Raw genomic sequence first — 20,109 nt, forward strand, 5'->3', positions numbered from 1 at the left:
TTTCCTTGCTCAGACTAGATGGACTCTACAGATGAGGCTGTTTTCTCAGGCTACTGTCTATAGACTATGTACATAGAGACCTGGGCCAAGATACATCCGGAACCTTTAGAAGATCCCATAGCATCCACACACCTGTCTGGGTTAATAATTAGGTCACGGAACCTGAATGCTTTGAGCAATTCAGGGAGGGTTCAGGGAGAGAGGTCTGAGGGGGGAGGGGATAGGAGGAGGAGGGGGGGGATGAGTGAGGGAACAAGCATGGTCACAAACAAAGCAAGTTTCATGAGGGAGGAGGTCTAGTGATCAGCTCCCGCGTTTGCTTGAGCGCTCTCTCCTCCTCTTCTTCTGGCTCCTCTCTCTCTCTCCCTCTCTCCCTGGGTTGGGGTGAACAGCAGGTGGCGCAGGCAGTGAGTGCAGCCTCAGCTGGACATGGGGATTAGAAATCGGTGACACTCCACTGACTTCTGCACTGGAGCTTCACACTGGATGGACAACAAGCCCACCACGGAAAAGTAAGTGGTTTTCTCTGCTCTCCATCCCTGTGTGATATTGTAGCTGTTTTATAACTATTACAGAGTTGAAAAAAAGAAATAGTCTTAGATATTAGGAGAAGGTGCAAACTTGAATTGGATGGGAGGTTTCAATAGATCAGGACCAGAGATGAATGGGGTTTTTCCTCTGCTCATTGTCAGATTTAATTTCACTTCAATGGTGTTACAAATGAGACAGTTCAAGTTGTTATTTTCAGATTTAAGATTGTGTAAAAAATGGGGACATTAAAGAGTCCATTCTACAAAAGAAAATGAACATGTGTAGCCTGGTGTGGATAAGATGTCTGTTGCTTTTGGGGTTGATGGACCATTTGTACCTTCATGCCCAGTGAACAGAAAGTGATTTGTGATGTATAATTTATTTGATCCACTCTTCATTTTTCCATACTAACCTACATGTCTGAACTGGTAGATTGACATCCTGTTTCCCTAGAGAGACAGGGAGCTGTCAAGTCTCATGTCTCACTAGCACCATGCACCTCTTCTTCTGTCCACAACAAAATAACCTTCCTTAGTTTCTAGAGATCGATGCCCAGCTTGATGTCAATAGGGCCATTGGGGGAGCTTTTTGACTGGTGCTTAAGCTTTTTAGCTGGCTTATAAATGGCGTGTTATGACAAAAGCTGTATAATAACGCAAAATGGGGTCACCAGCCTTGCTTATAGACAGTGCAGATGGAGGATAAACAAATTACATATCAAGCCAATTTATACAGATAGAATGCCTCACATCATTCTGCCTCAGGCTATAAAAGTCTTCCTGGTAACAGGAGTTTTCATGTATGACTGTACTAAATGACATAAAGGGTCAAATAAAATGTACCAGTATGTTTATCTTTGAATTATACAACTGCCTTTATAAGGGAATTATATTAATCTTAGCTTTCCTAATGTGCGTGCTGTTGATTCCTGATCAGCCATCCATCTTGGTCCATATCAAAATAAAGTCCCCGTGTCTAATCTAAGTGGGCTGGCATGTCTTTCTACACTTATCTGCCTTCTAGGACTGCCAGTGCCAGTTCTTTGGAAATATGATCCAAAACCATCACAGCAGTTTGAGGTTGCATTGTGGAAACGTTAGAGGATGTATTGCTCTAAGTGTCAAATCCTTCATTCTGTTCGAAGTCAAAACAGATAGTCAAAGTTTGTTTGCCAAAGGATAATGGTAATATACTGCATGGTTGGGTTAGCAAGGCTTCCTGGAAGTTTCTCAGATGGCTCAGAGGCTATTCTCCCTGTGAGATGAGATCCATATGTCTCATTTATACCGTTTTTTAAATGTCCTGTGCATACATGCTTCATGGCTGAGATATGGCTGTGAAAGCCGGCACTCAGGGGAGAGGAGGCAGCATTAATACTGCAGAGGTTTTCCTCTGGGTGTAAATGAAAAGACTGAGGGTCTGAGTGTGAACGCATGCTAAAGGTCAAGGTTCCCTCTGCACTGACGGAAAACAGGCAACGGGAAGTGTCAGGATATTATTTACACTGTAAAGGGGTTGCTGTGAATTTAACAGTAAATTACAGGCAGCAAAGAAGCATGTAAGTTACTGTATTTCATATTGCACACACCACATACCGGTTAAATTGGTACAGCACTCTTACTAATGGGGTGGAACAAATATAGCCTCTTAGAAGGCACGCCTCAAAATATTTTAATGAGCCAGAAACAACAATACCATGCATCTAGTAGTGGTTAAAATGTTTTTGGCCCTCCAAAAAATACGGTACAGGGATGGATGACAGAACCATTCGAAATACAGCAATTATTTCCCCTCCTACATCATTTTCTCACAATGCACCATAATTTACAATATGCTGCAGTAAAAGGTTTCATGGTATTTTCCTGTTGATAATATCCCCAAATTACCATACAACTTAGTTTTCCTTTACAGTGTAGCTTAGACTACTATTTAGCTAAGATCAATGTGTAGAAATTAAAAATGGGATAATGTGCAAAACAGCTAGGGTTAGATTAACATTGTATTTTTGTAAATAACAGCTGGTGCACGATATCTAAGGAAGTCTCAAGGTCTCTCAGCTCATGATGAGCTGTAGACCACACTATCTACCTAGAGAATTTGTATCTGTATTTTTCGTAGCTGTCTACATACCACCACAGACTGAGGCTGGCACTAAGACCGCACTCAATGAGCTGTATTCTGCCATAAGCAAACAGGAAAACACTCACCCAGAGGCGGCTCTCCTACTGGCCGGAGACTTTAATGCAGGGAAACTTAAATCGGTCTTACCAAATTTCTATCAGCATGTTAAAAGTGCAACCAGAGGGAAAAAAAACTCTGGACCATCTTTACTCCACAAACAGAGACGCATACAAAGCTCTCCCTCGCCCTCCATTTGGCAAATCTGACCATAATTCTATCCTCCTGATTCCTGCTTACAAGCAAAAATTAAAGCAGGAAGCACCAGTGACTCGATCAATAAAAAAGTGATGAAGCAGATGCCAAGCTACAGGACTGTTTTGCTAGCACAGACTGGAGTATGTTCCGGGATTCCTCCGATGGCATTGAGGAGTACACCACATCAGTCATTGGCTTCATCAATAAGTGCATCGATGACGTTGAACCCCACAGTGACCGTACGTACATACCCCAACCAGAAGCCATGGATTACAGGCAACATTCTGTAATCCACTGAGCTAAAGGCTAGATCCGCAACGCTGATCCTCAACACAGGGGCCCCTCAGGGGTGCGTGCTCAGTCCCCTCCTGTACTCCCTGTTCACTCATGACTGCACGGCCAGGCACGACTCCAACACCTTCATTAAGTTTGCCGATGACACAACAGCGGTAGGCCTGATCACCGACAATGACGAGACAGCCTATAGGGAGGAGGTCAGAGACCTGGCTGTGTGGTGCCAGGACAACAATCTCTTCCTCAAATGGATCAAGACAAAGGAGATGATTGTGGACTACGGGAAAAAGAGGACCGAGCACGCCCCATTTCTCATCGCTGGGGCTGTAGTGGAGCAGGTTGAGAGCTTCAAGTTCCTTGGTGTCCACATCACCAACAAACTAACATGGTCTAAGCACACCAAGACAATTGTGAAGAGGGCACGACAAAACCTATTCCCCCTCAGGAGACTGAAAAGATTTGGCATGGGTCCTCAGATCCTCAAAAGGTTCTACAGCTGCACCATCGAGAGCATCCTGACTGGTTGCATCACTGCCTGGTATGGCAACTGCTCGTCCTCCGACCGCAAGGCACTACAGAGGGCAGTGCGTACGGCCCAGTACATCACTGGGGCAAAGCTTCCTGCCATCCAGGACCTTATAACAGGCGGTGTCAGAGGAAGGCCCTAAATATTGTCAAAGACTCCAGCTACCCCATAAACTGTTCTCTCTGCTTCTGCACGGCAAGTGGTACCGGAGCACCAAGTCTAGGTTCAAGACGCTTCTAAACAGCTTCTACCCCCAAGCCATAAGACTCTTGAACATTTCATTAAATGGCTACCCAGACTATTTGCATTTGCCCTCCCCCCTCTTTTACACCGCTGCTACTCTCTGTTGTTATTATCTATGCATAGTCACTTTAATAACTCTACCTACATGTACATATTATCTCAATTACCTCGATTAACCGGTGCCCCCGCACATTGACTCTGTACTGGTACCCCCCTGTATATAGTCTCGCTATTGTTATTTTACTGCTGCTCTTTAATTACTTGTTCCTTTTATTTCTTATTCATATTCGATTATGTTTCTTTTTTAATTAATTTTTTTTAACTGCATTGTTGGTTAAGGGCTTGTAAGTAAGCATTTCACTGTAAGGTTGTATTTGGCGCATGTGACTAATAAAATTTGATTTGGTTTTGATTTTGATTTGAGATTGATCTAATAGCTTTGTGACTCTAAATAAATTACTATACATGATCTGTTATCAATAATAAAATTAAGCAAATGTAAAGTGAAGAAAAAGCAGCGACTGGAACAAGCTGTACCAAACACTCAAACTGGACAGTTTTACAGTTTTACAGTCTCTAATTCAAAGACTCAATCATGGACACTCTTACTTACAGTTGTGGCTGCTTTGCGTGATGTATTGTTGTCTCTACCTTCTTGCCTTTTGTGCTGTTGTCTGTGCCCAATAATGTTTGTACCCTGTTTTGTGCTGCTACTGTCTGTACCATTGTTGTGCTGCTGCCATGTTTTGTTGCTACCATGTTGTTGTCATGTGTTGCTGCCATGCTATGTTGTTGTCTTAGGTCTCTCTTCATGTAGTGTTGTGTTGTCTCTCTTGTCGTGATGTGTGTTTTGTTCTATATTTTTATTTTATTTATTTGTATTTTTAATCCCAGCCCCTGTTCCCGCAGGCGGCCTTTTGCCTTTTGGTAGGTCGTCATTGTAAATAAGAATTTGTTCTTAACTGACTTAAATAAAAGGTTAAATGAATAAAACATTGATTGAACATTGATTTATGAAATGTCTTTACTGGGTCACTGTTTAGGAATATAAACATATCATCTCATGGATTAATGATATTTGCTTATCAAGAATATAACAAGGGCTGTCTCTTACGTGATAGAAAGCATGTGCCCCGCTCTAGCCAAAACATCAGATTTAGAATGGTTTTGTTCAATGTTAATTAGCTCGAAATCTATTTTCCCACCATCCTACCAATTAATAAAAATTAAGTCTGGAGCAGGCTGATAGACTGAACTAGGATTGGCTGAAGATTTCAACGCAGCAGGTTTTCAATGAATCTGTTTAAGCCTGACAATGTGCATTTTAATGTCCTTTGGTAACCACCAATGAACTTCGTCTCATCTCGGGTATTAGTAGAGACAAACTGTTAAGTTCAACCATCATATACGATTGATTGCTGTGTATACAGTTCGATACCAGTAAATCATTATACCTGAGATGAAACCTCTGGTCCTTTGGAGTTTGATATGTGCTCAGTCACTAGACAGACAATCAGACATATGCCATTTGACCGAAGGCTGCTGAGCACCTAATCCTTCTTTCATGTAATGACTTTCTTCTTCTGTCTTCTCCACAGCTCAGGTGTCACAGCAATAGCGTCACAGGCTGAGGTTGGGTGAATAAACATGCACATGGACTGGATGAGACAAGCCAGCACTGGAATCAGAACGTGTGAAAAACAAACGGCTCAAAAAAAGAGAAAGAAGCAAAGTCCCTAAGTACATGTTGGTCCTCAGGTGGGACCACATGGATCATGTAAGCCCTAGCAGCCTCTGCCGATAAGAAGGGGTGATATCAAAACATGGAGGTGCTGCTCTGTGTCTGTACCCTCTGTCATCTATTGCTAGGCAAACCTTGATATCAACATGGGGTCAGACAACCCTTAAACTATGTATATATTTATAAGAACTGACTTCTGTCAGCATGCAAATGGAGCATAGATGAGAGAACCTTTTGAGACAGAGAATCGGGCACTGACACGATTGAAGTATGTAGGCTATATGACCTATGATTCAGGACCTTCGAAGCAAAGACACAGGCAGTATGGAAGTGCAGACCACCTCTCTGGTTCAGGTATATGTCAACGGTACGGAGCAACTAAACACCTCATACGACTACAACATCACGGACGCGTCTGAGAACCCAGACACCTATCAGTTCTACACCATCGGCCTCTTCCTCTCCTGCCTCTACACCATCCTCCTCTTTCCCATCGGCTTCATTGGGAATATACTCATCCTGGTGGTCAACCTCAACCACAGGGAGAAGATGACCATCCCGGACCTCTACTTTATCAACCTGGCGGTCGCAGACCTCATCCTGGTGGCAGACTCCCTCATCGAGGTCTTCAACCTCAATGAGAAGTACTATGAGTACGCTGTTCTGTGTACCTTCATGTCCTTATTCCTGCAGGTCAACATGTACAGCAGCATCTTTTTCCTGACATGGATGAGCTTTGACCGCTACGTGGCTCTGGCCAGCTCCATGAGCAGCAGTCCTCTGAGGACCATGCAGCACGCCAAGCTCAGCTGCAGCCTCATCTGGATGGCCTCCATCCTGGCTACGTTGCTCCCCTTCACCATTGTCCAGACCCAGCACCGCGGCGAGGTGCACTTCTGCTTCGCCAATGTCTTTGAGATCCAGTGGTTAGAGGTGACCATCGGCTTCCTGGTGCCCTTCTCCGTCATCGGCCTGTGCTACTCGCTGATCGTGCGTATCTTGATGCGGGCGCAGAAGCACCGGGGCCTGTGGCCTCGCAGACAGAAGGCCCTGAGGATGATCGGGGTGGTGGTGCTGGTGTTCTTCATCTGCTGGCTGCCTGAGAACATCTTCATCAGCATCCAGCTGCTGCATGGCACGGACGACCCGGCCCAGCGCAGCACCTTCAGCGGCCACCTGTGGCACGACTACCCGCTGACGGGCCACATCGTCAACCTGGCCGCCTTCTCCAACAGCTGCCTCAACCCCATCATCTACAGCTTCCTGGGGGAGACCTTCAGGGACAAGCTAAGACTCTTCATCAAGCAGAAGGCCAGCTGGTCCGTGCTCTACCGCTTCTGCCACCACACCCTAGATTTACACATACCTGTGAGGAGTGAGGTGTCGGAGGTGTAACGCTGCAGGATCAGCAACATGTTTGAATGAAAGGTTAGGATGTAACAGAAGTCCAGGGGGAGGAAGAGCTATGTGCTGCTGTGTCTACCCAGCAGGATCCTGGGAATTGTCTCCATGACACCCTCAAAGGCTTCCAGAATTCAGCTTCTTATAAGGGGTAGAGATACCATGGAGGAAAAGCTAGAAACTGACCATGAGGCTGCCATTTTGTCCCCTGTAAGTGCGGGTGGAGAATGCACTGTGTATCTACATGTCATTAGATATAAATAATGAGATCTGGGTATTAAATACACATTTGGAAAATGGAGAAGGAAAATTGATGAAAATACCAGGTTTGGTGTTCTTTCAATGTCTTCTCTTCGCTTATCAAAAGACAAAGTCATTATTCTAATGTAACAAAACTATACCTGTCATGAAACCGCAACAATCTACTCAGAGAAATGGCGGTGAGGGAACAAATTAAAACAGACACATCAAAGGGACCAGTGACTTGCTTCTCCTTGACCCCAGTGTGGCCATTGTAACACTGTATACTGCTCAGAACTGTTTGGGTAACCCATAAGACTGCTAGACAAACCTGTTGTCAGCTCGTTTTTTTATGTACTGACAATGGCACTGTATTGTAAGTAGATGTCCTTTTCTTTGTTTGCCTGTGCAAGCAATTGTCCACTAACACCACTTTTATTTAAATAAATAAAAATACATGTTTTTTTTTTAGGAAGCTGTTGAGGAGCTCTTTGCTGACTAAGTACTGACAACCTTAAGTGTATTACAAAAAGTGGAAGTAAAAGACATGATATGCCTTCCACAAATCTAAACAAATAACTTTTCTACATATGAAAACAAATTGTAGGTGGTGACCTACAGTACATGCACGCAGACGTCAGAAAAAAGCTTATTTGATTTTCTCCTATTTTTACAGAATTAATTTGAAATGTTTTAAACAAAAATATTATTCAAATCAAGGTAGATCGCAAAGGAAACATGAATGTTCATTTTCCTCAAGCATACACAAACAGCCAGTGCCCTCAGTATTTGGAGAACACTAAATATATCTAGTCAAGACCGATACTCATTCTAAAGACAGATATTATCCACAGTATTATGACCCTAGTTGTCAACTCCTGTTTGCCTGAGGCAGAAACAAGGAGGCAGGTGTTGTTCGGAGCAGAGGAGATGGGATTATATGTAAACACATTACTCAGTGAAGACGATGGAGGCGCTGCTATCATCTCTTGTGTTTACTCTCAGTCTTCAACAGTTTCAGTCATTCTAAAACTACAGTGAGCAGGGACAGATTGATTTACCAAATGCTTGTTTATTTACCAAATACTATTTTGGGTAAGGGGTGAGGGTAAGGGTAAACATCCTTTTAAACATCCTTTTCTGCCTTGCTAATCTGTCTGTGAAATAAGGCTAAATAAAGACCAGAACTTTTAGTTCTTGTTACAGTTGAGAGTATGTACAGTAGGCTACTTACTGTAAGGAGTCGCACCTGCTCCTGTTTTGTTAGAAAAATCTCCTCAATTACAAGAAGCCGGCAAAAGGACTGCTCCCCTCATCTATTGTTCTCATTCACTATAAACACAAAAATTCTGCGGAAATACACCAATCTCTGTAAATTTATGCCATGACTCTGTTAACCCTTATTGATCTCTAAGACCATTGCCTCAGTCATTACTGTGCATGATATCCTTACTGTGCATTACGGTGCATTCTAAGAAAAGTATCCCTTTCCCATGAATGTAAAAGGAACCGATAGAAACACAAACAAATACAATGGATTCCAGTAATTGCAGTTCCCAGCAGTTAGGTTTTTGTGCTATTTGTTTGTGTTTGTGAATTGATCCTAGGTTACTCAAGCTGTAATTCATTCTATCTCTAATTTGAATCTGGGGAAATGATGGATTAGTGCGTGTGTCAGATATCGTTTGACTAATAGGCCTACTTACTGAAACCACAACAGAAGAGGCATGGTATTTTTTATAGACATCATAAAATATCTTGTAAAATCTGCCAACAAGCCCTTTTATGTGCGCCTGAATTCCCACGCGTGAACCACCCAAAACAAGCAAACTAATTTCAATCAAGATATCAATAATAGCATAGTCTGGGTGTTACTTCTGTGGCATTTCCTTTCCACCAACATGTACACATCAATAACCTCGAGACTTGAGATGTCGACGTTTGGAACCAGTTCAGCTCATCATTGGAATATGTGTTTAGTAGTAGAGTAGTGTGAGGGTTCGTAGAGAAATAACTTTGATTCGTAGTTTAGCACTAACAAAACACACTCACAGTGTGTAACTGCCATTGCTAGTCATAGGCAATTTGAGGCTATGTCCTTCAGGATTATGCAACAGGCGGGCCACTCAAACAGGATGGCAGTGGCACATTTGGGTGCCACCACTGTGTAACATTTATGGCCTAACCCATGTGCGTTGTTGAAAAATACAATAGCACATTGATTTTATTTTAGAGTGCCTGGCTAAAAAAAGCCAGGGCATCAAAAGCTGGGTTCCTAGTTGGAAGTAGATAGGCTATCATGATCAACTTGTTTCTTACCTTGTAATAAATACTAACAATACACACTATCAAATGAGCAATAAGGAGTAGTAATTAACAAACGATTCCTAATAACTACAAGGCAACTAAATACTGGCTACTAAGCAACACAAGAGGAGTGGAAAAACCATTGGACGGTGCTATAAACTTGTTAATTGAGGCTCCAAATCATCTGACATAAATCCAGTTTACAGCCTCTGTGTATATCATTGTCAGCCAGAGCAAGTGCAATAAACAGTTAATGCATCAGGTTGAATCTAACATGGCTAAAAGTGATCTGTCTTTTTATTACTATCTCATATTACTGTGAATTGCACCCTCTATCCTAAACAACATTTTGGGATTAATATTCTCAAAGCTATAAACAAAAAACTACTTCGGTATCATTCCAGAGAGCAAATAGGTTCCCATTGAAAAATGGTTTCAAGGATGATACAGGGCACGCCTGCATCGAGCATGTACTGTAGTCGGATCCTGTGGTTTAATGATTGTCTCTGTGGGTGTTTTCTGAGACAACCTCCCTGTGGGTCTGTAACAGTAATGCCAGTGAGAGTTCAGTAAGTTACATTGTGTGTGAATGGGAAAGTGTGCTGCTGGGCTGGATGGTTGTTAGGGCTCCATGGCCAGCCTGTGGCTGTGGTAAGGCTGGGCTGTATTTGTGGACGGAGCTGTGCTGCGGGAGATGGCGGCTTGGCGTAGTCTGGGAAAAGCATGAGCCCAAACCACAAACTGTTTTTCCAGCTGTGATAATCCAGGCAGCCTGGGAAATCAGCTCAGAGCATTGTTTGAATAATTGTTTGTAGGGGGTCTTTCGTGAAAACGTCAAACTTGTTGTGGTACATGATACAAAGATCTGTCCTTTTCACACAAAACACGTCATATCCTTTCAGAGTGTACCTCAACTCTTTTAGCTGAAATAGCATGTTAAATTGCTTGTGCATGAGAACATACAGCAGAAACTCTCTGTGTACACTTGTGGACCACATATAGCAGAATGTTCAAAAATACTAGAACGGGGCTGGGTATGTCTGCCTATACAATGTTTGGATGAGATTTAGAAATAAAATAAAGATCCCTGTGAGAATGACCTGAGGATGTGACTATCAAGGAAGAGGACAGAAGGGACGAAGACAGGAAGATGGGTGAGTGATAACGCAAGGATGACTGACAAGTTCATTAATATACAGAAGCGGCGGCCAGACGGACAGAACCAAAAGAACCCCAGGTCACCCACCACCTGGGGTGAGGCAGAGCAGGACCCGTCCGGCACACGTGGGGTGTACACAGACACACACACACACACACATACACACACACACACACACACAGGGAAATATAGACTGTGAGAAGAGTTTGACAGGGGACTGTGTGCGCAGCTGTCTGTTGAGTAGGGATCAGAGTTGGATGTGACTGACGTCATAGAAAGCAGAAATGGTGTGACTTTTTCCTTTGATTTTATCTACAGCATTTTTTCTCTTTGAATGAGGTTTGCTTAGCCCCTTGAGCATGCTTGGGCAGTATAACTTGACTTTTAAAGATGACCAGAGTAATACACCCTGACATTCTATTGCAAATTGAAGAAAGGGGAAACACATGCACCACAGCCAGTGTTGGGAAACTACTCCGGAAATACAGTTTACCAAGCTACTAATTACATCACACTGTAAGAAGTTAAGCTACACTAAAGCAACCTGAAGAAAAATATATTTTACTAAACTAAAGATACTTTGAAAACTTAAATTACAACCTGAACTACAAAGAGTTCACTACTCCCCAACACTGACCAGTCCAAGGAATGAGAGAAGGCTGCTGCCATGTCAAAGTAATTAAGACTGGATAGGGCTCATGCATAATTGTATGGCAATGCACGCTGTGGCGCTAGGTAGATGAATAATGGATCTGACTCATAATTGCATTTGTAAATTAAAATTATTCACAGAAAACCGAGAGGTGAAAAAGAAAGATTGCGTTCTGGGTAATAGGAGGGGCGAAGGATGATTTTTGCACGTATGCTGAGATACACAAGCGTCCATTCAAGCAAATGATTGGCTGATTTTGAGACAAGTTAAATTTAGACAGAAAGCATACATAAAATGAAGAGGGCGCGTGGTGACGAAGTTGAATGTACTCGATCTGAAGCTGAGTGAAAGCTGAATGTGTTTTCATCCCTCCTCCCCCTTGCCTAGCAGCACCCCTGCTCTATGTATAGATTTGACCTGCTACAACAACTGCACACACACCAATACGTGCACACACACACGCACACACACACACACAGGGGATATAGTAAATATGGTTATGGCTATGTCCGAGGTAGATCAGAAGAGTATGTACTGTATGCAGCCACTGATAAGTGAGAAGTGTTGAGCAGGGTGGATATGGGCTTCATCTCCATCTTCAGTTCTATTTGTCTTTATCATGCAATGTGATGAACCCCTGGATAAAACACAGTCAGATAATACTACTCTGCCCTCTAGTGGCATACTAACCAAGCACTATTCTCTCTCTCTCTCTCTCTCTCTCTCTCTCTCTCTCTCTCTCTCTCTCTCTCTCTCTCTCTCTCTCTCTCTCAAACATGCATGGCATGCATGCACGCGCACATACGCGCACGCACACACACACACACACACACACACACACACACACACACACACACACACACACACACACACACACACACACACACACACACACACACACACACACACACACACACACACACACACACACACACACACACACACACACACACACACTACAATCGATAGAACATCCTGTGTCACTTTACTTGGACTAAGAAAATACACTTTATGTCACTGTCAAGAAGCGTTATGACCATCCTAATTATATAATCCAGCAGTGGTGAAAAAAGTACTAAATTGTCATACTTGAGTAAAATTTAAGATACGTTAATAAAACATTACTCAAGTAAAAGTCCCCCAGTAAAATACTACTTGAGTAAAAGTAAAAAAATAGTATAGTGGTGGAAAAAGTACAACATTGTCATACTCGAGTAAAAGTTCAAAGTAAAAGTAAATGCTATACTTGAAAATCCTCATATTAAGCACGATTTTCTCTTCTTTTTTCCCGGACAGACAGAGGCACATTCCAACACTCAGACATAATTTACAATCGCAGTATTTGTGTTTAATGAGTCCGCCAGATCAGAAGCAGAAGGTATGACAAAGCATTATATTGATATGCGTGAATTGGTGTCACGCCTTGACCTTAGAGAGACGTTTTATTTCTCTATTTGGTTAGGTCAGGGTGTGATGGGGTTGGCGCCCCCCCTTGGGTTGTGCCGTGGCGGAGATCTTTGTGGGCTATACTCGGGCTTGTCTCAGGATGGTAAGTTGGTGGTTGAAGGTATCCCTCTAGTGGTGTGGGGGCTGTGCCTTGGCAAAGTGGGTGGGGTTATATCCTTCCTGTTTGGCCCTGTCCGGGGGTATCATCGGATGGGGCCACAGTGTCTCCTGACTCCTCCTGTCTCAGCCTCCAGTATTTATGCTGCATTAGTTTATGTGTCGGGGGGCTAGGGTCAGTTTGTTATATCTGGAGTACTTCTGTCTTATCCGGTGTCCTGTGTGAATTTAAGTATGCTCTCTCTAATTCTCCCTTTCTCTCTTTCTTTCTCTCTCTCGGAGGACCTGAGCCCTAGGACCATGCCTCAGGACGACCTGACATGATGACTCCTTGCTGTCCCCAGTCCACCTGGCCGTGCTGCTGCTCCAGTTTCAACTGTTCTGCTATGGAACCCTGACCTGTTCACCGGACGTGCTACCTGTCCCAGACCTGCTGTTTTCAACTCTCTAGAGACCGCAGGAGCGGTAGAGATACTCTTAATGATCGGCTATGAAAAGCCAACTGATATTTACTCCTGAGGTGCTGCACCCTCGACAACTACTATGATTATTATTATTTGACCATGTTGGTCATTTATGAACATTTGAACATCTTGGCCATGTTCTGTTATAATCTCCACCCGGCACAACCAGAAGAGGACTGGCCACCCCTCATAGCCTGGTTCCTCTCTAGGTTTCTTCCTAGGTTTTGGCCTTTCTAGGGAGTTTTTCCTAGCCACCGTGCGTCTACACCTGCATTGCTTGCTGTTTGGGGTTTTAGGCTGGGTTTCTGTACAGCACTTTGAGATATCAGCTGATGTACGAAGGGCTATATAAATACATTTGATTTGATTTGATTTGATGTGGGGTGGGCATTCTAGGTTTTGTTTGCTAGGTTTCTGTATTTCTATGTTTTGGCCGGGTATGGTACTCAATCAGGGGCAGCTGTCTATCGTTGTCTCTGATTGAGAATCATACTTAGGCAGCCTTTTTCCCACCTAATGTGTGGGTAAATATTATTTGTGCGCACCTCGGTTGCGGCACGTTCATTGCTGTTTACCTGTTTGTTTTTGTTTGTTAAGGTTTCACTCCTATTAAAAGATGTGGAACGACATGCACGCTGCGCCTTGGTTGATTTATGACAGGGAGTTTGAGGATAGCGAGCGTGACAGAATTACCCACCACAAGAAGACCAAGCAGCGTGCGCCAACCTGGAGGAAGAGTTGGACCGGGGAGGAGAGAATGGCAGAGGACAAGACCTGGTCACGGAAGCCTGAGAGGCAGTTCCCAAAAACATTTGGGGGGAGGCACACAGGGAGATTGGCAAAGTCGGAGTTTAGACCTGAGCCAACTCCCCGTGCTTACCGTGGGGAGCATGTGACTGGTCAGGCACCGTGTTATTGGGTGATGCTCACGGTGTCTCGAGTGAGCATTCACAGGCCGGTGTGCTCTGTGCCAGCGTCCCGCATTTGCCGGGTGGAAGTGGGCATCCAGCCAGAACGGGTTGTGCCAACTCTGCGCTCGAGACCTCCTGTGCGCCTCCACGGCCCAGTGTATCCGGTGCCTCCGCAAAGAACCAAGCCTCCTGTATGTCTCCCCAGCCTGGTGAGTCCTGTGCCTGCTGCCAGAACCAAGCCTCCTGTATGTCTCCCCAGCCTGGTGAGCCCTGTGGCAGCTCCACGTACCAGACTGCCCATACGTCTCCTCACTCCAGTGATGATCCATGGCAAGAAGCCTCCAGTGATGATCCATGGCAAGAAGCCTCCAGTGATGATTCATGGCACGAAGCCTCCAGTGATGATCCATGGCACGAAGCTTCCAGTGATGATCCATGGCAAGAAGCCTCCAGTGATGATCCATGGCATGAAGCTTCCAGTGATGATCCATGGCATGAAGCCTCCAGTGATGATCCATGGCACGAAGCGTCCAGTGATGATCCATGGCACGAAGCCTCCAGTGATGATCCATGGCACGAAGCCTCCAGTGATGATCCATGGCAAGAAGCCTCCAGTGATGATCCATGGCAAGAAGCCTCCAGTGATGATCCATGGCAAGAAGCCTCCAGTGATGATCCATGGCACGAAGCCTCCAGTGAGGAGTCATGGCACGAAGCCTCCAACGACGGCCTCCAGTCCGGAGCTTCCAGCGACGGTCCCCAGTCCGGAGCCTCCAGCGACGGTCCCCAGTCCGGAGCCTCCAGCGACGGTCCCCAGTCCGGAGCCTCCAGCGACGTTCTCCAGTCCGGAGCCTCCAGCGATGGTCTCCAGTCCGGGGTCGGCGACGAGGGTCCCCGCACCAGATATGGAGCGGGGTCTGCGTCCCGCACCGGAGCCGCCACCGATGTAGATGCCCACCCGGACCCTCCCCTATAGGCTCAGGTTTGCGGCCGGGAGTCCGCACCTTTGGGGGTGGGTACTGTCACGCCCTGACCTTAGAGAGCCGTTTTATTTCTCTATTTGGTTAGGTCAGGGTGTGATGTGGGGTGGGCATTCTATGTTTTGTTTTCTAGGTTTCTGTATTTCTATGTTTTGGCCGCGTATGGTTCTCAATCAGGTACAGCTGTCTATCATTGTCTCTGATTGAGAAACATACTTAGGCAGCCTTTTTTCCCACCTAATGTGTGGGTAATAATTATTTTCCGTGTGTGTTTGTGTGCACTTCGGTTGCGTCACGTTCATTGCTGTTTACCTGTTTGTTTTTGTTAAGGTTTCACTCCTATTAAAAGATGTGGAACGACATGCACGCTGCGCCTTGGTTGATTTATGACAGGGGGTTTGAGGATAGCGTGCGTGACAATTGGACCCTAACTCTCTCCTGCTAAGCATTCAAAATTGAACGAGTAGTTTTGGGTGTCAGGGGAAAATGTATGGAGTAAAAAGTACATATTCTCTTTAGGAATGTAGTAAAGTAAAAGTTGTCAAAAATATATATAGTACAGATACCACAAAAAACGACTTACGTAGTACTTTTTTGCCTAAGTACTTTACACCACTGTAAGCCAGATAAGCCTATCAAGTACATGCCCTTATGCCAATCATCTGTCAAAAAGAGGGTGTATTGTCCTGCTCTTTAAATCTGCTTCTTCATTCATCCCAGTCATCCCACGGAATCCCACCGTACTTTCTCTGCTGTGCAATCCGGTTTCCGAGCTGGTCACGGGTGCACCTCAGCCACGCTCAAGGTATTAAACGATATCATAACCGGCATTGATAAAAGGCAGTACTGTGCAGCCGTATTCATCGACCTGGCCACCGCATTCTTATCGGCAGACTCAACAGCCTTGGTTTCTCAAATGACTGCATCGCCTGGTTCACCAACTACTTCTCAGATAGAGTTCAGTGTGTCAAATCGGAGGGCTGGTTGTCCGGCCCTCTGGCAGTCTCCATGGGGTACCACAGGGTTCAATTCTCGGGCCGACTCTTTTCTCTGTATATATCAATGATGTCGCTCTTGCTGCGGGTGATTCTCTGATCCACCTCTACGCAGACGACACCATTCTGTATACATCTGGCCCTTCTTTGGACACTGTGTTAACTAGCCTGCAAACGAGCTTCAATGCCATACAACACTCCTTCCGTAACCTCCAACTGCTCTTAAACGCTAGTAAAACAAAATGCATGCTTTTAACCGATCGCTGCCCGCACCCGACTGCCCGACAAGCATCAGTACTCTGGACGGTTCTGACTTAGAATATGTGGACAACTACAAATACCTAGGTGTCTGGCTAGACTGTAAACTCTCCTTCCAGACTCATATTAAACATCTCCAATCCAAAATTAAATCTAGAATCGGCTTCCTATTTCGCAACAAAGCCTCCTTCACTCACACCGCCAAACATACCCTCGTAAAACGGACTATCCTACTGATCCTCGACTTTGGTGATGTCATTTACAAAATAGCCTCCAACCCTCTACTCAGCAAACTGGATGCAGTCTATCACAGTGCCATCCGTTTTGTCACCAAAGCCCCACACACCACCCACCACTGCGACCTGTATGCTCTCGTTGGCTGGCCCTCGCTATATATTCGTCGCCAGACCCACTGGCTCTAGGTCATTATAAGTCTTTGCTAGGTAAAGCTCCGCCTTATCTCAGCTCACTGGTCACGATAACAACACCCACCCGTAGCACACGCTCCAGCAGTTATATCTCACTGGTCATCCCCAAAGCCAACACCTCCTTTGGCCGCCTTTCCTTCCAGTTCTCTGCTGCCAATGACTGGAACGAATTGCAAAAATCGCTGAAGTTGGATCCTTATATCTCCCTCACTAACTTTAAGCATCAGCTGTCAGAGCAGCTAACCGATCGCTGCAGCTGTACACAGCCCATCTGTAAATAGCCCAACCAATCTACCTACTGCATCCCCATATTGTATTTATTTACTTTTTGCTCTTTGCACACCAGTATTTCTACTTGCACATCATCATCTGCACATCTATCACTCCAGTGTTCATTTGCTCAATTGTAATTACTTTGCTACTATGGCCTATGTATTGCCTTACCTCCTCACGCCATTTGCACACACTGTATATAGACTTTTTGTCTATTGTGTTCTTGACTGTACGTTTGTTTATTCCATTTTAACTCTGTGTTGTTGTTTGTGTGCACTGCTGTGCTTTATCTTGGCCAGGTCGCAGTTGTAAATGAGAACTTGTTCTCGACTGGCCTACCTGGTTAAATAAATGTGAAAAAAAAAAATCGAAACAGAGCATTGGGGTAGGTACATTTCTGACATCAATGTGTGCGCAATTACAAAAAGTATTTAATTGGTTAGGTTTCCCTCTCGAAAATGAAAATTGAACGTAGGCCCTACACATACAGTAAGTGAGCAAATATTACAGCAGATGGTGTTAACAAACTGTAGCATATCCTACCTGTGTTTAGTGTCAATCAAAGCAGATAAGGCCTGGTTGTGCATGCTGTTGAGTTGTGGCCGCATGAGAGAAAAACGAGACTATTCGCACAATCATCAGTGGCGTAGCGCAGTTTCGGGGGCCCCCTGCAAGAGAAGAGAGAAACACTTGCAGTTGTATAGGTAATCTCATGTTTTACCAGTGGCGATTCTAGCATGGAAATCTTGGTGCGGAAAACTCAACTCAACACAACACAACAGGAAACAATACATTAATTGCACTATAACGATAATGATAATTGCATTACAATGACAAACGGTGCCCACAAACTGTTAAAACCTACATAAAGTTGTCCGAACTGCAGAGCTTTCTTTTCAGCACCATGGAGTGAATCCTTACCACTGCTACACCTGGCTATCAGCGGAGCCTTGTCTGGCAGTGAAACAGTTCATTCAGCCTCATTTACTGCCTTTAAAAAAACATAGCTGATATGACTGACTTGCTTAAACAAGTGTGGTTTCTACTGAAATCTCATTAGAAATGAAGTGTGTTTTTTGTCTTACAGTAACGTTTTATTATGCTATTATATTTGGTTCTGATATGTACAATACTATGATTGGTGATCTTGCAGACATTGATTCAGCATTGATCTCACTTTATTAAACAAGCACCATTCCCCAGAGTAGCCTGTTCTCTAGGAGTAGAGCAGAGACTGCGTAAAGTAGAAGCTTCGGGGCCTTTAGCTGTCAGGAAGAAGAGTCGAGTAAAAGTCGAATCCACAGTAGGGTGACAATATGTTCCGGATTGTGCGGGACAGTCCTGCATTTTGGCCCTTTGTCCCGCGCCCCGCAACCAAACAATCATGTCCCGCATTTAATAAAACAATTCTAACACCACTTATTTACAAAAAAAGTTGATTTATTACGTATTCCAGTTAGGCATTAAAATCAGTCTCTTTTGCAGCAGAGAGGAAGAGGCGAAGCAAGAGGATTCAATCGCCAAAATATGTCCAAAATAAGCCCAATGCGTTTCTTTGTGCTTATTTTGGACCTAAGGGGACAACGACTCCCATTGTTAGGACGCATACATGGGCATCTCGTCATTATATACTGATCTCTGTTTGCAGTCACGTTGCTCTTTAGACAAGATATACATAATATAGATGTGGTACTGATGATGTTAAACATTTCTCCAATCCTTGTTGAGATCTGATATTCTGCGCTGCGCAAGGTGATACGGCCAATGTCATATCGTCAAACCAATCACTTTTATAAAATCCTTTCGGGTCTAAATTCCAGCTAAACTTGGAGGGGACAGTTAAAAAAGCATGCGTCTGACAAAAAGCTACAAAAGTAAATAAATAGCCGTATTTTTAAATATATATAAGGTTATTAAGCTGAAAATATATCATGTGATTTTGTCAAACTTGTGTGGCTCTCAATGCTCATCAGTTGTTCATCGAACATAGTGTAACGACCCTGGGTTTATAAGCACGGAAATCGACTCTGCAGCACGAGCATGCTTTTGCGGCACAGTCGATAGCGTGCCTGACCTGGGGCTAGAAGGTCAAGGGTTCGAGACCTGCTCCCTGCTGTTTCATTACAATATTTACTGCTACATCACTCAATCCGGTTGTCAAAGTCTCCCTTACTAACTGTTTTACATTCCCTGAGACCAACCAGAAATGTTTCCTTGGCCAAGTATTCCCAGATTTTCCCAAAACAGACAAACATTTGCTCTCTCATTTCTGCATGACCAAATTTTGCGTAAGGCAAAGGAGTAGGCTATAGGCGCGCAACAAGTTAGCTTGTGTGGTGAAGTGCGAGGGTGTTTTTTGTGTGTGCTTGTGTGTGTGGTGTGTGTGTGAAGTGAGACTTCCTATCATGAATGCCATTGGCTCCAGCCAGGGTTTCTGGTGGTCCCACGTTTGAAAAAAAATCTGTTTTAAAACTCAGGTCAGGTCACCTGACCTCTGTTTAATTTACCTGTCAGGTGTATTCAGGATTCTCGTAAAGTTGAATACAAACTAAAAAGTTGATGACTTGGTTTGAAGTTACTGTGAGATTATTTTGGCATGGAATTTAGAGTATGCTTTTGCATAGGTTTTTGGTTAGAAAATGTTACTAATAATGGTCTAACCATAGGCTGGATTGCAGTTTCTCCTTGTCCATAAGGAACCAACATGTAAATATAAGGAGTGTAAAAAGTTCTGCCTAGAGGTAGCTCTCCAAGGGGTTTGGCCAAC

The 20,109-nt window shown here is 44.2% G+C and overlaps 1 protein-coding gene across 1 annotated transcript; it reads left to right on the top strand.

Annotated features, from left to right (window-relative positions):
• The first annotated feature begins 294 nt into the window (after positions 1-294).
• Positions 295-7,827, top strand: LOC139565248 (G-protein coupled estrogen receptor 1). The gene is made up of 2 exons (XM_071385421.1): positions 295-512; positions 5,569-7,827. Exon 2 carries the CDS (start codon positions 6,000-6,002, stop codon positions 7,104-7,106), a length of 1,107 nt encoding a protein of 368 aa, XP_071241522.1. The 5' UTR covers positions 295-512; positions 5,569-5,999; the 3' UTR covers positions 7,107-7,827.
• The last annotated feature ends 12,282 nt before the right edge of the window (positions 7,828-20,109 follow it).

This window comes from Salvelinus alpinus, chromosome 36 (genome assembly GCF_045679555.1).
Source record: "Salvelinus alpinus chromosome 36, SLU_Salpinus.1, whole genome shotgun sequence".
In the NCBI taxonomy this organism is placed as follows: Eukaryota; Metazoa; Chordata; class Actinopteri; order Salmoniformes; family Salmonidae; genus Salvelinus; species Salvelinus alpinus.

What these genes read in the sequence shown, in the direction of transcription:
- LOC139565248 (XM_071385421.1), top strand. Translation starts at nt 6,000, where the DNA reads ATGATTCAGGACCTTCGAAGCAAAGACACAGGCAGTATGGAAGTGCAG.